The sequence below is a fragment of the Alligator mississippiensis genome, chromosome 12 (genome assembly GCF_030867095.1).
Source record: "Alligator mississippiensis isolate rAllMis1 chromosome 12, rAllMis1, whole genome shotgun sequence".
NCBI classification, from domain to species: domain Eukaryota; kingdom Metazoa; phylum Chordata; order Crocodylia; family Alligatoridae; genus Alligator; species Alligator mississippiensis.
Genome location: NC_081835.1, coordinates 26,339,619 through 26,358,449, shown reverse-complemented (window position 1 = coordinate 26,358,449; position 18,831 = coordinate 26,339,619). Strand labels below are relative to the sequence as shown.

Here is an 18,831-nt window from a genome sequence, read left to right as displayed (position 1 = left end):
GTTAATTTTTTGTTTCACATAAACAAGGAAAAATATTGCATCCAACAATAATATGCATAGGTTGGGTGGTTTAAACAGCTGATGGAGCTTGTTACAGGTGCCAAAGATGAAATTGTTTGCCCTAGGTTATTTTGAAGCCATTCACAGAAACATTTCAGAGTAAATCCATTCCTATTTTTGTTGCAGGCATTTTGGAATATAAAAGGGGAAAAGCAGGGTAAAGTTTGACATTCCTGAAGCATCCAGGGTAATATAGTGGATCAACGAGACAATGTCATTCTTGGATTCAACTTTTCTTCTTACAAGGTTAAGTAAGGATTAAATGAAGGACTTTACCTACCACATCTTGAGTGAGATTTTTACTAATTAGCTTGCTTTCACTGCTCTGTACACATGGAGTCCCCAGCTTCTTCTTTTCCTTCAGTGATGTTTTGCCAACACAAACTCTGTGGCAGGGCTTAAAGTGTCCTGGCACATTGGCTTCTCGACATCTGAAGGACTCAGAATGCAGGGCTGTTTCTGTGCCTCTTGTAGTCCTCCCAGGAGCACAATTAGTTTTTTGGCTAATAATACATTGGAGAGATTCATGTAATAAAGGCAGGTCTAAGCTTCTGCCACAAGGTCTGAGGCCCCGAGGGAGAGGTTGAGATACTGAGCTTTTTGACACTGCGTTACAAAGCCAATGAGAAAGGGGTGTAGCACATTTCAGATGTGCAGGCATTAAGAACTTTGACATTTTTGGATGGTCTCTAGTAGGAAGCAGATGGGCCAAACATGCCTGACAACTGTGTTGAAGTATCATTAACTCAGTGGGATTTCCAGAAGCTTCCAGTGCCACTGACTGTGACTTACTTGCTTCCTCTTCTCTATTCTTTAAGATGTTTGCATTTTCCATTGTCAGTTCTTTTGCCAGTGACATTACATTTGGACTCAAAGCCACTGCTGAATCACTATGGCGACGATAACTGCAGTAAGTGCTGTGCATCATGGGTAATTGGTTCACAACCAAGCCATGCCCCACTGGCATTCCTGAAGGACACGCTACACCTATATTGGTTCTCTCACACAAGAAATTTGGTGGTTTATGTCTGACCATACACGATTGTTCTTGCAGCGATGATTCCATTAATTTTGGCTGGCTAGGATTATCATAACATGAACAGAAGAGTAAACATCTGGCTGGGTTACCGGTGCTTGATTTTGGAGCCTCAATAATAGAAGTACTACTTCTCCTCTGTGCAATGCTATGTCCAAGCACAGGACTGGAAAGGCAGTGAATAGATTCTTGAACTTTATCACAGCAGGAAGAAGTTTCTGACCCAAGGGGCTCTTGCACAAGTGAAGGAACAATAATATATGGCTACAACAAAAAGCAAGCAAACAAATGCACACACACCAAAACCAAAAAATAACTGTCAGACAAACATGCTCATGAGTTTAATTCTAGTAAGGGCAAAGCTATTAAACCAATGAAATCAAATAAAATGGGCCTCCATTTATTTCATGATACTGTAGGAAGTGCTATAGCTAATGCTAAAACCATTTCCTTGATCAAAGTAACCACACTTAGAAATGTCTCCTTCATTTTGCTATAAGAAGATAGGGTATTTCTAAGTCAAACTGGGAATACATGAACAAAATAAATCAGCATAAATCAGTATAAAAAGCAGGGGGGGAGGGGGGAGATAGAGCGAGTTGTTAAATAATGATATTTAATATCACAGTAAGTTACTTACTCCTGAAGGCTGCTGGTAGTGCCCTAGCTGCTGAAGACTATGAGGCAAAGCCTGGCTCTCACTTAGAGGTGGACTGTAAACCCGTTGAATAGCAGGAGGTATTGAATCAGGCATAGATGAATAGATGACACTTTGCTGGCTGCTCTGGGAGTCTGAATAAACAGTGGACCCCTGACCACTGTCAAATGTGCTGTCAGCTGAAAGAAAAATATTTTATATTAAGAGCTTAAGAAAGCAAACAAAATATTTAACACATTTAACAATGAGGTCAATGTGTGCTTTGACCATTTCCACTAGATAAAAAAGTTACACAACACAAATGTTATTTTCCATGAATGGCACATCCTCCTCCCTGTAAGCTAAAAAACAAGCATCTCCTATGAAGCTAGACACAAATATTTCCTTTAATGGGACAAAGCACTAACACTAAGAACTGTAAGTGTTCTATGAATCTTGTAGGATGAAAAAAAAAAAAAATAAAAATATATATTGCAGTCTATTGCGATTTCCATAGCAAAGAAGAGACCTCAGTGCCTTGCAGTACTACTGCCTTTAAAGAGTTGCTGGTTTCAACACCCTTTTGATTATTGGTGTTGCAAATTTCCATTTAAATAAATTATGGAATATATTATGCTGTACAACTTGCTTAGCCAATATAAAGTTTATAAATCGGCCTCATTGCATACTATTACCTCAACTAAGGAATACTGACAAGAGAAAACAAGAAAGATCAGAAGTAAAATGTACAAATGGAAACAAAACAATAGGAAAAACAAACTCTGGCTTTTTGCTGCAGCATGGGAAGTCCCATAGCACTATTCAGCACTATGCCCAAAAATCATTGAGCCAAAGAGTTTAAGATTTCACTTGTCCTACCATTTCAGGTCTCAATTGCCACACATGCAAAGTAAATAAGAGAAGAACAGATTCACTGAAATTACAACTCGGGTCTAAACAACATTAATACATCCTGATCTTTCCTGATTTTGTCCTTTACAAGTAGAAAGTGTTAGCATACCTGGATTCAATATCAACATAACTGGATGAAAAAACTGCTTTATATAAGCAGCCATCTCAATTTAAGTTTTTAATGATTAGGAGCACAATTAACAGCTTCGTCAATGCTTAAAATACAAGGAGTTATCCTGACTAATCTGAAAAATTGCACAATTGAGAACTGGGCAAGAGTGGAATTTTTGTCAAATGGAAATAAGGCTTATGATGGTTTTGTTGACTATTAGAGGCCTTTTCAAGTTTATTGAAACTTGTACAACATATCTGCACAGTTAACTAGATTCTTTTGCTAAAGCTATATATATACTTGAAAGAACCAAGATGGTAGCCATTCTTCCCATGGAGTTTAAAAAAAAAAACAAAACAACGATTGTGACAGCAGGGAAGAGTTGTAAACGTAGCTGATCTACACCACTGTTGTTGTTTTTTTTTTAAAAGGGTTTTAATTTGAAGACATCCAACTGCTACTATTTTGCCTCAAACCATCCATCTTCCCAATTCCTCTACCACCTAAATAGGGCTCTATTTGAGTTCGAATAAAAGGCGACTAAGGTCTCAAGCCCTCTCCATTTTTAGAAACTCATCTCCTAACCAAGTTTTGAAAAGCTAATCCCATTTCTCTGCACACATGCATCTCCAGTTTAAAATAATCAAACTCTACCTAAGAAAACAATATTATGATTTTTATAGCATACAGCATTGCAACTCATTATAAACAATTACTCAAAGAAAGATCTCAAATAAAGCTAGAAAATAAACGATCATCAATAAAGTAGAGTCTGAGTCAAATGTGGATATTTATGGCACACCGTGTTGTATACAGATATTAAATTATTTTTTCATTCTCTCTGTATAGCACATGAAATAAATAGGGAAGTGACTTATTGAGCTTTTAGTCTCAACACCAACAAACAAGTTTCCAAGGATATGGGACACTGAATTATCAAACTACAATAGGAATACATCACAACAGTGGACCAGAAACAAATTCCAGACTTAATACATACCTGAGCTTAGAATGCTGCCAGCCCACTGGCCAGTGCAATTAATTTAATTTAGCTATAATTAAAAAAAAAAAAAAATCTAATATAGTATTTTATGAAAGGCTTCTCAAAGGAGTAAGCTTATATGAATTCAGTATGAGGGCAGAAAAAAAAAAATGTAAGATAAGCCCTGTATTTATAAAACCTTTGAAAATACTGTAACCTTCTGAAAGTTATACACAAGTTAAAATATGTCATTATGTAGAAGTCAGTTATTTTGTGCAGAAGCCACTATAATTATTTTTTTGTTTAAGGTTACAAACAAACTCAAATATAATGAAAAAACATTGTGTAAGGTACCTGAGTTAAGGAATAAACAGGGTCTGTGTTTTGAATTTTTAGAAGCAGGTTAACTAAGTAAAACTCATTACAAGGGCATTCCCCCAAACTTAACAGCTTCCAGGGTAGGACAGAACCTTAGAAAATTAGGGTTAGAAAGGACCTCAGGAGGTCATCTAGTCCAACCCCTGCTCAAAACAGTACCAGCCCAAACTATATATCCACAGCCAAGGCTTTGTCAAGCCTGGTCTGAAAAACCTTCAGGGATGGAGATTCTACCACCTCTCTGGGTAACCTGTTCCAGTGCTTTACTAGCCTCCTCATGAAGGGGTTTTCCTAATATCTAACCTAAACCTCCCTTGCTGCAACTTGAGACCATTGTTCCATGTGCCATCTACCACCACTGAGAACAGTTTAGCTCCATCCTCTTTTGACCCCCTCTTCAGGTAGTTGAAGGCTGCTATTTAATCCCCTCTCAGTTTCCCCTTCTCTAGACTAAATAAGCCCAGTTCCCTCAGCCTCTCCTCAAAAGTCATGTGCCTCAGCCCCCTAACCATTTTAGTTGCCCTCCACTGGACTCTCTCCAACTTGTCCCCATCCTTTCAAGGCAGGGCAGAACTAGACAGTACTCCAGATATGGCTTTGCCAGTGCCAGATAGAGAGGAATAATCACTTCCCTTGATCTGCTGGCAATGCAGCCCAGTATGCCATTAGCTTTCTTTGCAACAAGGGCACATTGTTGGCTCATATTCATCTTATTGTCCACGGACTTCCTGGTCCTTTTCTATGCAGAGCTGCTGCATAGCCAGTCGGTCCCCAGCCTATATCAGTGCATGGGATTGTTCCTTCCTCAGTGCAGGACTTTGCAATTCTCCTTATTGAACCTCATGGTATTTCTTTTGGCCCAATCTTCCAATTTGTCTAGGTCACTCAGAATCCTAGCCCTTCCCTCCAGCATATCTACTAGGGCTGTGTGAAATTTTGCCAGCAGTTTTATTTCGACACTGTTTCAATTAATTTGAACTGCCCTGCTTTCTGCCTTGGTGTCAGTTACTGAGCGGTGTGTTCCAGGTTTGCCTGCCGGCAGCTAGGGGTGCAGGGCCCCAGAACCCAGACTCCCCTTTTACCCATCTCCTTGACAGCTGGCAGGCTTCATGGCTGCAGCAGGCCTGCAGTTTTCGCCCCCCTATGCCCCAAGACGGACAAAGTCAGTTGCACAAGCACCCATGTCATGAGTTTTGCCTGTCAGCCACCAGAGGTGCAGGGCCCCAGAACCCAGAAGCCCCTGCACTTATCTCCTTGACAGCTGACAGGCTTCATGGCCTCAGCAGGGGCTAGCATGCCTATAGCTTTCACCCTGCTGCACCTTAACACACACACACACACACACACACACACACTGTCACCCATGTCATGAGTTTTGCTTGTCCACGGCTTGAGGTGCAGTTTCCCCGAAACCCCTCCATCTATCTCCTTAAAACTTGGCAGGCTTCATGCCCTCAGAAGGGGCTACCATTCCTGCAAGTTTCATCCAAATCAGGCCAGAAATGACAGTTATAGGCTGTTTTGAGCTTCCCCATTATAGCCTATGGGTGAAATGTTGAAACAGCAAAACTGTTTCGACAAAACGAAATAGAACAGTGGTTTTGAATCAAAATTCGAAATGAAACGCTGTTTCATCGAAACGCAAGTTGAAACGGAATGGTTCTGTTTTGCACAGCCCTAATACCTACTACTCCTCTTAGCTTGGTGTCATTTGCAAACTTTCTGAGGGTGCATTTTATGCCATCTTCCAGTTCATTGATGAAAATACTGAACAAACCAGTCCCAGGACCAACCCCTGGGGCACTCCATTTGATACTGGCTGCCAGCTAGACAGAGTCATTCACAGATTCCCAGAAGTTTAGGGCTGGAAGGGACCTCTCATGAGATCATCAGGTCCAGCCCCACTGCTCTAGTTAAATAACCCCAGCAAGGTGTGCATCCAGTATCCTTTTTGATGATCTCCAGTGTAGGTGCCTGCACCACCCCTGCTGGGAGTCTTTTCCAGAGTCTGGTTACATGAACTGTGAAGAAGTTGGTCCTTATATCTAGTTTAAAACCTTCTTTTAGGAGTTTATGACCATTGCTCTTAGTTTTCCCCTGGGGCACTTTAGGGAATAGTTGTTCGCCTGGCCCCTGATCGATTGATTACTATCCTCTCAGCATGACGATCCAGCCAGTTTTCTATCTAACTTTGTCCAGTCATCCAACCTGTACTTCTTTAGCTTGCTTGCAAGAACGTTGTGGGAGACTGTATCAAAAGCCTTGCTAAAATCAAGGTATAACATGCCCACTGCTCTTCCCACATCCACAGAGCCAGTCATCTCATCATAGAAGGCAATCAGGTTGGTTAGGCATGACTTACCCTAAGTAAATCCATGCTGCCTGCTCCTAGGTCACCACCTCCTCCAAGTGCTTAGAAATAGATTCCTTGAGGACCTGCCCCATGATCTTACCAGGGACTGAAGCGAGGCTGACTAGTTTGTTGTTCCCTGGATCCTCCTTCCCATTCTTAAAGATGGGCACTATATTGGCCCATTTCTAATCCTCCCCCAGTCACTGCAAGTTTTCAAATAATAATGGCCAGCAGCTTTGCAATCACATCAGCTAACTCCCTTAGTACCTTCAGGTGCATCACATCTTTCCACACACTTGTCCACATCCAGCTTTTCTAAATAATCCCTGACATGTTCTTTTGCCACTGTTGGATGCTCACCTGCTCCCCAAACTGTGCTGCCAGGTGCAATAGTCTGAAAGCTGACCTTGTCTGTGAAGGTTTTTTGTTTGATGTTGTTTGTTTATTTTTAACACTTAGCATGCAATGACAAATGAATACATACATCAGGAATTCTGTCATATAGCAGAATTGGTCTTGCTGACGGAAGCTGCTCAACCCAGAAGGTTTTAATCATTATTTTTGATGGGCAGGAAATGGCATTTTTTCCTGAATCACTAAAGAGAAATATGAAGCTCAGAAACAGAAAGACAACTCCCTTGGTTCTGCAATTGAGACTGTGTAGTTCCTCATTCAGACAACCAGAAGTGGTTAAACTTCAATTCACTTTTAAATGCCCCATTCCACAAGATTACCTACATCACCCTGAATAATCATTCAGTCCTCTTCTGCACTAGCAGCACTTAAGTGTCAGTCATAAACTTCATCGGCGCGTCCACACATGCAAGCACACGCAGCAGCTCAAATAGAAGCGGAGCAAATTTGAACCGAGGCTTTTTGCCACCGCACACATGCTTGAACATGAACTTCATTGTGAAGCAAATTGTGCCACCTGGGGCAAAATAACCCTGCCTGGCTCCTCCCAGATCTGCATCCAGGGGTAGCTAGAGCCCAGGGCCAGCACCTGTGCTGTGAACGAGGAGTTGGGGCTGGGCAGGGCCTCCCCCATGGTCCCCTCCCTCCTCCTCCAGCCCCACAACCCCCTAAACTTACTTGGCAAGCTGGGTCCAGGTCCCTGCAGCTTGCACCACTGCCTGCCATGCACGGGCAGGCAGCGCTCTTTAGCACTGGGGCAAGGGCCAGCCAAAGATGCTTTGGCTGGCTACCATAGTGTCTTTGTGGAGGGCTGAGCCTCCGATTGCTTCAGGGCATGGACTGGGACGGTGCCTTGCCCCAGGGTTTTTCCCCCAGGGTATTGTTTGACCTTTAGATATCCAGGGTTCTAGTTTTGCCCCTGTGTTGCAAATTTTCAGCATGGGGAATGTTTTTTTGTTCCCACATGTGCCTCTTGCAGCATTTCAAAAGGGGTTTGCCATGTTGCAAGAGGCACATGCACGCTCATCTGGACGTGCCCCATGAGGACACATCTAGTTCCAGTACCAAGGTTGCTGATAAAAAAAACTGTTAAGTGTGCGGGCCGGGGGTGAGCCGGGCCTGTCTTTGCGCAGCCCGGGCCAGCAGCCCGGGCACGCGGGGCCAGAGAAGACCGAGGGGCGAACTGGAATTAGTCAAGGATGCTTAGTGGTCGATTCAAAGATGGTTTACTTACACCAGTGGTGGTAGTGGTGTAGGCTGGTCAGCATCCAGGTGCAGCTCCGCTTAAATCCTCGTTGGAGGACTACGACAAATTCGTTCTAGCCCCGGAGTTGTGAAGCTCCGCGGGTTCGGTAATTTCTTTACCCTGGAGTTGCTGAAGCTCTGTGGGTTCGGTCCGGTTCCTTGGCCCCGGAGTTGTTAAAGCTCCGCGGGTTCGAATATTTAGTATGCAGGAAAAGGGATACGTCTAGGATTGCGCTCGGCAACGGGGAGAGGCCAGAGGCTGTTTAGACTTCTGTTGCCTTAAGAAATGCGTTGGGTCCGTAAGGGTCCACAGCACTTAGAGATCTTCACACAGCGCGAAGTCTCCTCCTCCTGATGTTCATGGAGTCCTCCAACTTGGGCGGAAACCACTCAAGCTCTTTATACGGCTAGCAAGCCAATCGCTAGCCGCCACGTGTGCATAATTTAGAATCGGCCAATAATGTGGCACGAATCTTCATACAAATGGCGGGAACTCCTTTGCACCGTGCATTTCTGAGATGCAAAAGAAATGCACCATGCAAAGAAAGCTACAAATTGGCGGGAAATTCTCCGTTGCACCGGGGTTCTCTTCTGCAGCAGAGAACTCCACCGTGCAAGGAAGCTGCAATTCAGCGGGAAAAATAATTTAGCGATGCCGAAGCGCACACAAACAGAAAATCACAACGTTGGGTTGTGACATTAAGCAGGATAGATCCTAACACCAGTCCTTGAAGAACATCACTGGTAATCTCTCTTCAGTCAGGTAACTCACCTTTCAACATCGCCTGCTGTAATCTTTCTTTGATCTAACTTTTATCTGCATCCAGTTTGGCCAATATTTCCCATAAACCACAGTATCAAAAGTTTTGTTTGAATCTAGTTTAATTAAGTCCACTACACTACCTTTATTCAAGAAGCCTGTTAATCTTTTCATAGAAGGATATTAAATTAGTTTGACATGACCTTCTTCAAATAAACCCATGCTGTATTTTGTCCTATTTTCCTGTTATTTCTATATCTCTGGCTATGTGTTCCTACAGTACATGTTTCAAGACCTTACAAAATTTGAAGGCAAGTTATCAGGCCTGCAATTACCTACATCCGTTTCTCCCTCTTAAAAACAAAAGAAAAGATGCTACATTTGCTGTTTTCCAACTTCCCAAGTTGACAGATTTGGTGAAGATCTGTGCAGGAGTTGCTATTTCATGTACCAATTCCTTCAATTATCCAGGGTGGAAAATTCCAGGAACCTAAAATCCTGACAGTGAACAATCCAAGTTTTGTTTCCACCTCAGGTGTGATAATCTCTGTAATCAGCTACTCTCTGCCATGTGGTTCCTACCAAAGTCATCAGCTGCATCTTCATCCTCATAGAGGCCCAAGGCAAAGTATTTAATCAGTTCCTGGGCCATACCTGGATTGATCTTGACCTCTACCCTATCTTTAAGATAAAGTATCCATTTTTCCACTTCTGGTTTTCTTTTTAATAATATGGTTAAGGAAGCTTTCGCTCCCTTAACCTAAGAATTTTAAATGTTCTTTGCAAGGCAGAGCTCAACTAAGCCTTTGGCCTATCTCACTTCATTCTTGCATTCCTTGACCACTGAAAGATATTCTTCCTAATTGATCAAACCCATTTCCTATTACAAGTACTTCTAACATCTATGAACATCTATGACCCTAACAACATGTATGAGCATCTATGAATATTAGCATTTCACCCTGCAATAGCCCTTTCAATTCTGTATGAAAGAGGGTTTGCATAGAAAGAAAACCTATATGAAATCACAGAGCAACATAAAAACACAAAAACCATTTAGACGGCCTTTCATGAAGTTCATGACTTAAGCACATTCTGATGAGCCTGGCATTGATCTTTCTAAGAGATTAGCTGGGAATAAAATAGCGGGATCATGGAGTTTTAGTTGTGATATTTAGGATCAACTGATCCAATCCACTACTGCAGCTGTCATTTCCTCAGCATGTTAAACTGAAACTACAACACAGCAGTCCCACTAGATGGAATAAATCTGGCTGCATCCTGAGTTGTCCAGCATCCTCTTTCTTCTCGTGGCAGTACTAGGGGAGCTTTACAAAAGAAAAAAAAAAGTGTTTGGTACATCCATCAGAAACTACTCAAACTGCACCCCTTTTGTTTTGAGAACAGCTGATTCAAGAAGTATGTATCCATGTCGCTAACACAATACTAAAATGGACAAGTCACCCTGTTCAGGTCTGTAGCCAGTTCAGTCTCTGCAGCTTCTGAAAGCACTTTCAGTTGCACAAGGAGACAGTCTTCTGTAACGTTATACTGCTGTGCCAGTTTCTTGTTGATACCAAATAAGGTGACTAGAGAGTTTTTCTGCTGACACTGCCAGCTTGAGTACTCAAGTCTTACTGCTTTTCAAGACTTGACATTTAATTTCAGAAATAAAAACCTCAGGTTTATCTTTCAGTAGCTGATGCTGGGTATTTAAAAATCATTCCAACTTCATTCAGCAATACAGGACATGCTCCATAACTGTTTCAAGCCACTCGATGTAAAGCCATAGAACATATACACAGTTCTTATTCCGTATTTTTTCCTTCCAAATCTGCACTTGAGGAAACACTTCCCTTTCTACATTTTTTCTAGGGTAATTTAAGGCTCCAAAAATGGAAAAAGTATGATAATACTGCTCAGGAGGCTCCACAGTGCCCTCATAACAGTCCATATGAAGTCTCTTACAGAGTTGAATTATTTAAATATTGAATTATTGAAAATCTCATGGTTATCTTATTCAGCAATCTATTATAACACTTCATTATTTCCAGTGTTTATTTGCCCTACACCTATATCAATCAAACACTGTTCAAAAAGCTGGAGTGATGTTTTGTGCAGGTTGTCCAGTTATTTTCCGTGGAATTTAGAATGCCCCATATTGATACACTGGTGGACTACATGATGCAAAATTACACATGGCTCAATGTTTAGCTCGGGGTACTGATGATCTTTCCACAAGGATAATCGTAACTCCTCTGGGAAGCAGTAAAGCAGACAGGAGACTTACATGCAACAGATGTGACGCTGGTAGGCAGGTTCTGCTGAAATGGATGCTGGTCAGCTTCTGGCTCCTCTGATTCCGACAGGATATGGTGACCAGCATGGGAAAGGTACGTAACTTGAACCTGTTGTGCATGTGGGACCTTCAGTTTCTCCAAACAGTCAGAATCTCTACGGTCCTCTGACTGGATCCTGGGCCCAATTCTGTCTCTTCTCCATTGTATTAATGCTACTCTGTCACGTATTGACTTTGCAATTATCTTGAGATCGCTTTCATGAAAAAAGCCAGAGTCAATCTGCAGAGAAAACAAATAAACTTACTGAGTATTTCTAGAAACACGTATAATGTTATAAAAAGTTACAGATTAAAAGAGAAAGGAAGTGTTTGTAATAACAGGAACTGCATTTTTCCTCTCAGAAACAGGAGTCCGGGATGGGTTGAATCAAATTATTGCAGCAAACTTCTAGCAATCAATCCAATATTGCAGTGGTCATTCCCTTCCTCCCACCCAATTGCAAGATAGCATGGCAGTTATGGGGGGGGGTGTTTGAGGTCCCCCCAACTTTTTTGTGGGGGAGGGGGAGGGGGGAGGCAGGGGAGGAAAGAAGCAGGAGGAGGGGGAAGATGCAAAATATCCCAAAGAAGAAATGCAAGCTGACACCATTTTCCACTGCACATGCTTAGGGAGTTGAAATATTTTGATGCGTTCCAAGCATATAAATTCTATTTATGGACAGATTTTTTTTGGATACAGTATACAGCAAAACCTAATTATAAAAATGTTATGGTGAACATCAGAAGTTCAGGGGGAACCAGTTAATTACTGAAGGGGCCAGGTCTCACAAACCTACAAAGCCTTGCACAGCAGTAAGTAATTTTGTCAAGAAATTCTTCTCTGCAAAGCCAGATGGGAGGAGATCTAAAAATCTGTCACAATAAATTTAAAAAAAAAAAAAAAAAAGTTCTCCTCATCTTGCACCTTTATCCAAAAAAAGATTTCTTTTGTTTTTCATAATGCCGTGACAGCTCTCAGAGCCACTCTTCATCTGTAACTCTGGGCTATCAGCCCACTCATGGATATGCCTTATTTTTAGGCCTTTCCTTCTTTGCCCATGGGGATACTTTAAAACAGGTTTCCTCCTGAACTTCATGAATTTTGAAATTTCTTTATAACTATCACTAAATTTCATTCATCCAGGAGAACATTTACATTATCTTCTCCACAAGCATTTACAGAAATACAAGATGGGAAACTTGAGGTTTTCGAGTTTTCTAAGGATTCTGAATGGCCAAAAAAACAATTTAGGTGAAAATATTCTTTGGAGGGGGGAAAAAAAAAATAAAAAAAATAAAGGGACTTAGAAGTAGACCTGCCAGTCAGGAATGATTAATTTTTTTCAGTAAAATGTTACCGTTTCTACATACATTGGAGGAAGGCATGATGTTGTAAGGGTTCAGGTTTATGATCTTTTGAGAACTTCTGCCAAAATAAACCAAAATCCACTTCTCTCCTATGAGAAATTTGGCAGATGAAGGCCCTAACTTGCAAAACTTTAATTGCCAACTTCTTTCATTAATATTTAAACATGGTTATTAAAAATGGTAAACTGTACCACACAGCAGCTTGTACTAAGGGGAGCTGTGTCACAATATATTGCATGAAATGCATTAGATTTACAATTCCAAGTTAGCAGCAGGAAGCTACAGCAAGCTGATTTTCCGCAATTTATTTTGGGACACACCGTTACAAGAGTTACAGTATCAAAATGGTTGCCTTCCCAAGGGAATAGAAGTGATGGTGATATGATCATTAAATAACGCCCCCTCCATCCCATGGGAAACAACATACATTATTATCATAAAGCAAAGTCAGAGTTCAAGACCAGCTCATCCTGGTTTCATAAATCATTACAGAAGAGCGTCTTACCTGCTTTGAAGCTATTACAAAATGAAACAAATAGCTCAATCTTTTAATTGTTTCTATAGTTTTGTCTAAGGGAAAGTGTTTGTTTTAGTTTTAAGATACTGTGGTGCCTGTGACACTGTGCACTGTTAACTTAAGGTTATCATCTTTACACAATACACTAGCAGACAAACATGACCACTTCAAAAGTTTGACTATTTTCTGTCCAGTTGTCTCTAAAAGTCTGTCTACATGGTCTGCTGCACTGCAATAAAGAGATACCCAAAGTATCTCATTCAGAGCTACCTTGGGTACCAGATGCAGTCTAGTCATGGAAATACAAAATTTCATTCAAGCTAATTTGCTCTGTTAAGAACCACTGAACTGTGCCATGTAAACCTACCCTCAGAGACTGGCTGGTTTACTAACTGCGGATCATAGATGTAGGCTTCTTTTTTTTTTTTTTTTGCTTTCCACAGTTCTGTCTAACAGTAAATTGGTTGGACATGGGCGGTTGGGGGGGGGGGGGGGGCGGGGGATGACATGCAGCTGGCTGCGGAGCAGCGGCAGCGTAGGGTGGTGGAGGTGGCTACCGCGTAAGAGCCCCCCACCGTGTCCGGCTAGCCAGGCAGCCCCTGTGCAGCCCGCAGGAGAATGCTACTGCCCTTGCCCCGCCTCTGCTCCTGGGAGGCGGTGGCACAGGGTGGTGGGTGACAGCGCTCCATCCCTGCCTGCCCACCCAGCTGCGCGTACCCACTCGTGCCTTCCCAAGTATCCCTGGTTGACAACCCCCATTTTAAACTATATTTCTTGTTCTAATTCTTCCAGGCCAAGAATCTGAGCCTATCTTCAGCCACCCCAATCTAATAGATGAGAATAAACCAACAGAGACACTTAATGGTTTCACTGGCCTGTCCCTAGTACAGGACAACAAGCTGTATATTTTTTATTCTTTAATTTTCTTCTAGCACACATTTGAAAAACCTACCCTCATTCTTTTTTTTTTTAAATAAATGTGTTGAACTTTTTAAATTAAATTTACTTTACCAGGTTTGCTCCTGCTGTCCTTTGAGATTTATGTACTAATTAAATACATAAAGAATATATAGATATATATATATTTTTTTTTGTCAGGAGAAGTTTATTTTACCATTTCTTGTGCAACATCATCAGGAGTTTCCTTCTCCAGATCAAAAGTAAACTCAATGGCTCCATTATCTTTGGGTTTTCCTTTCAGTTTCTTAGGATCTTCTACCCAGAGTCTTAAGGCAATAGAGGATTTCCTACCATGGTCTTCTTCTGCAAGTTCCACTCTTACCCCTGTATCTTCAGCAAAAAAGGCATGGCTTAATAAGTCTTTAATTTCATATCTGCAACAAATGGATATCCAAAAAGAATATTAAATACTGCATACTTTAAACACCTCCAGCTAAACACCTGTGACAAAGAAAGGACACTACTCACACAGGATTATTAGCAACAGCAACTCTTGAAAACAGCCATAGGACTCCTGTACTCCTAGTAACTCTTATGCATTCAATCAAGAGCTCAAAAAAGTACATGGGAGCAAAGATGCAGTTTCTGCCCAAATTACCTTTATATCTGGAGTTTCAAATCAATACAGGTGAGTGGGAATTCCCACTAGGAATGTTCCTCAAGTATCTGTTTGAGAGGAGGGTATCAAGTCCCAAAGGACTCTTTAATCTAGTGGAGACAGGTGCAACAAGATCTAGCAGAAGCTACAAATAAACCATTGTTTCTTTTTCAAAAAATAGTGAGGCTAATTTATCACTGAAGCAACTAAAGGGACACAGGACAATCTCCATCATGAGAAGTATTCAAATGAGAACGTGAATAATAATAATTTACAATCCAGCATGAGTGACTGGTGCCTCCTGAATCTGGGGGGGGGGGGCACCCGCAGAAGTCACTGGCAGTGGTGGTCTTGTCAGGGGGGCACCAGCCCTGACAACAGCGTCAGTACTAGCTGTTGGGGGGGGGGGGGGGGGAGGGACGGACAACGGACAACACCGGCCCCATCGGGAGGGGCACGTACACCCCCTACCAGTCACCTATGTACTCCAGTATCATCCCCAAGTTACTGTGCTTATTGGAATTTTACTGGGTGAGATTGTATGTACTATATTACAATGGAAGTCAAATCAGAGTTAGATGTTTTCTGTCCTCAAAAAGCTCTGAGATAGAAAGTTTGAAACAAACCTTTCTTCTTTATTTTTGCAAATACACTCTCCAATTATCTCCTTAATTTCAGGATCAGTTACTTTTTCAAAACTTGCTGGCTTGATACCCTAAAGGAAAAAAAAGAACACACAATTTAAGACAATGCAATTTAAAACCCCTACAAACTTCCTACATAATTTACTATGCCATAAAGTCAAACCCCAAGGTAACCACTTCTTTCAGTTTTAAGTGTTTATTGAGTATTTAAAGGTATAGAATTTTTTATTAATATTGTACTTTGAAATAAGCCGATTATAGTTTGTGCATTCCACTCTGCAACTCATCATGAAAAATCCCCCTGGTATTTACTATGAACATTTGGCAAATGTGTTTTTATACCACTGTGGACTTTGCAGCCAACATCCAAGGAGAAAGAATCTAAATTCTCAAATTGTTTTTAACCCAGTTGATTCCATTTTAATTTAAGAATTTAAATACCATTTTAATTTAAGAATTTAAATGATGTATTAACTCTCAAAATACTACATGGCACAAAAATATATATTTTTTCAAGTAGCTAAGTCGGCAAGATGGCTCAGAAGCAGACTCCCTTCTGCTGCACCTGGGGAGGAAGAACCAGCAGCATACCCACAGGCTGGGGAACTCCCTTCTTGTCAGTGCAGAGGCAGAAAAGGATCTTGGAGTCATTATTGATGCCAAAATGAGCATGGGCTAACAGTGTGGAAATGTGGTCAGGAAGGCCAACCACACCTTCCACAGATGCATCTCAAGCAGGTCCAAGGAGGTGATCCTCCCACTCTATGCGGCACTGCTCAGGCCACGGTTGGAGTACTGTGTCCAGTTCTGGGCACTGCACTTCAGGAGGGATGTAGACAGCATTGAGAGGGTCCAGAGGAAGGCCACCCGCATGATCAGGGGGCAGCAGGGCAGGCCCTATGAGGAGAGGCTAAGGGACCTGAACCTGTTCAGCCTCCGCAAGAGAAGGCTGAAGGGGGATCTAGTGGCCGTTTACAAACAAGTCAGAGGGGACCAGCAGGCATTGGGGGAGTCCCTGTTCCCCCAGGCACTACCAGGAGTGACTAGAAATAACAGTCACAAGCTGGCAGAGGGTAGGTTCAGACTAGACATCAGGAGGTGCTACCTCACTGTCAGGGCAGCTAGGGGCTGAAACCAACTTCCAAGCGAAGGGGTGCTGGCTCCTACCCTGGGGGTCTTTAAGAGGAGGCTAGATGAACACCTTGATGGGGTCATTTGACCCCAGTGCTCTTTTCTGCCATGCCAGGGGGTCAGACTTGATGATCTATCAAGGTCCCTTCTGACCCTACAAACTATGAAACCGCTGTCCCCATCTGATTTGACGGGATCAGAATGAGAGATTCAGCACCAATTTGGATCAGCCAGGGAGAGGCAGGCACAGCTGGGTGGCTGCAGGTTCTCCTACAGCTCCTTCAGCCATGCTTGCTTCTCCCCAGGGGCGGGGGGGGGGGGGGGGGGGGGTGTGCACGCGCGCAGCAGGGGGAAGCTGCAGGAGAAGCCCCCATGGCTACCCTGCCTGGCCCAGCCTCCCAGCCCTTTTAGTAAAAAGAGGAAGTCCTGCACTCACCTGCTGCAACTGGGACCTCTGGGCACTCGTGGCAGAGCCCCTCCCCACGCAACATGGGGCAGTAGAGGCAGTAGGGATGCCCCCCACCCCCGGCACAGCAGCTCTCACATGGTGTGGGTGCAACATGGCTCAGCAAGGCATTGTGTGCTGTCTGGGAGCTAGGGCCACTGGGGCCAAGTGGTGCCAGGTTCCAGCTGACAGGTGGAGCCACCCCAGGTCCCGAGACAGTGAGCAGCACCCTGCTGAGCTGCACTGCACCTGCACCATAGCAGCTGCCACGCAGGTGCCCAGCTGGAACATGGTGATCCTTGCTGCCCTCCACTGCATGGGGGGCACCCAGCAGCCCTTATCGCTGCTACCAGAGCCGGTGACTAATATAATATATATGCCCTAAAGTGCCAGGAGGCTGGGCTGGGCATGGGATGGGGCTGGACAGGGCAGCCATAGGGGCTTCTCCCGCAGCTCCTCTGGCTGTGCCTGCCTCAGCCCTGGCGGGGGGGGGGGGGGGGAGCAGCAGGGGCTATGCCCTGCTGCCACTTGCCCAGCTGGAACAGGGTGCAGGGAGGGGGGGGCAGGGTGATGCAGGAATAGCTCACTCCGGGCAGCAGCAGGGCATAACCCCCACTCTCAGCACTGCCACACCCACATCAGCGCTGGGAGCAGGGGCTCTGTCCAGTTACCACTTGCCAGCCGGCACAGCAACCATGGGATATGGGCAGGTCTAGGAGCAGGGGCTATGCCCTGCTGCCACTTGTTGCCTTCTGCCTGGAGCAAGCTGCACCCACATCCCACCTCCCCTCCCTCCAGTTAGGCAGGTGGCAGCAGGGAAGAGCCCCCGCTCCCAGTATTGCAGCGCCCACATCCTGCATTCCCCACCCCTCTCCCCAAGTCGCACACCCCCTGCCCCAGCTGGGCAGCTTGTCCCAGCCCCAATCCTTCCCTCCCCATGCCCCTTCCATCTCCCCTGCCCCAACCCCAACAGACTTACCAGCTGAAGGCAGCTGCCTGTTTAGCCTACGGGTGAATCCCCAAATCAGCCAAATCTTTTCCGAATCAATTTGGAGCTTTTAACTTGGTCTCCTGATTTGATTCGGATTCAGAGATTTGGTCCCCAAAATCGGGTTGAATCTCCTCCAAATCGAATCAGCTACCGAAGGTTCGCACAGCCCTAGTTAACAGGTACTCAGTTTATAATGCTGCCAGCTTATTCCCATTCAGCCCAATAAATACATTTCTATAATCACTTTTTCAAGGACAAGATCAGTTACGTAACTCCAAAGTTTCTACAGAGGAAGATATCCCTTCCATTTGTCAAATGAAGCCCAGACAAAATTATCTCGATCTCTTGAATGAAAACTGGGCAAAACAGGTCTCATGAACAAAGGCTTCTACCATTTAGGTCCCAATTTAGCAAGGTACTTAAGGATATGAATATTTACTTTGATGTCACAGGGGCAAATTCAGTGTAATTTTACAGCTTACCTAAAAAGGAAGCACTAAATGAAGGCCAAGATTCAATGGAAGTTAGGTACTTAACACCATCTCATTTTAAAATTCCACCTTAAAAAGAATAGTATTGTGCTAGGTAAGGAAGTCAGAAAACTGGACTTCTGGAACCATCACATGCTACACTGCCTTTAAATAAACAGCACAGGACTGAAGAAATTCCTGCATTTCTGATTGTGACAGTCAAACAACGTCAGGATGACTTGAAGGACTTGCTCAATACGCGCCTTAAATCCAATTACCAAATTTCACTGAAGATTGGACATTTATCTCCTTCAAGTTCTTCCAAACACCCCAGTGCTAAACTTTTCTTATGTTAAAGGTCTGATGCTATGTAGATTTTCTAATTCAGATTGTGATGTGCCTTTCAAGTGAGGCAGAATCTTTCACTTTTGCCTTAAAAAATCAGAAGATTAAGAAAAGTATTTCATGAAAATGGAAGTC

At 43.3% G+C, this 18,831-nt stretch overlaps 1 protein-coding gene across 11 annotated transcripts in view; it reads right to left on the bottom strand.

The window, feature by feature from the left end:
* Nucleotides 1-18,831, bottom strand: part of WNK2 (WNK lysine deficient protein kinase 2) — a 214,405-nt gene that overhangs the window by 88,599 nt on the left and 106,975 nt on the right. For all 11 annotated transcript variants that reach the window (XM_059715495.1, XM_019495400.2, XM_059715490.1 and 8 more), the window contains 4 exons: nucleotides 15,297-15,385; nucleotides 14,227-14,446; nucleotides 11,180-11,468; nucleotides 1,737-1,933 (listed from right to left, as the gene is read on the bottom strand). In XM_059715495.1, the coding sequence (XP_059571478.1) occupies nucleotides 1,737-1,933; nucleotides 11,180-11,468; nucleotides 14,227-14,446; nucleotides 15,297-15,385 (795 nt within the window). The remainder of the gene's footprint in view (nucleotides 1-1,736; nucleotides 1,934-11,179; nucleotides 11,469-14,226; nucleotides 14,447-15,296; nucleotides 15,386-18,831) is intronic.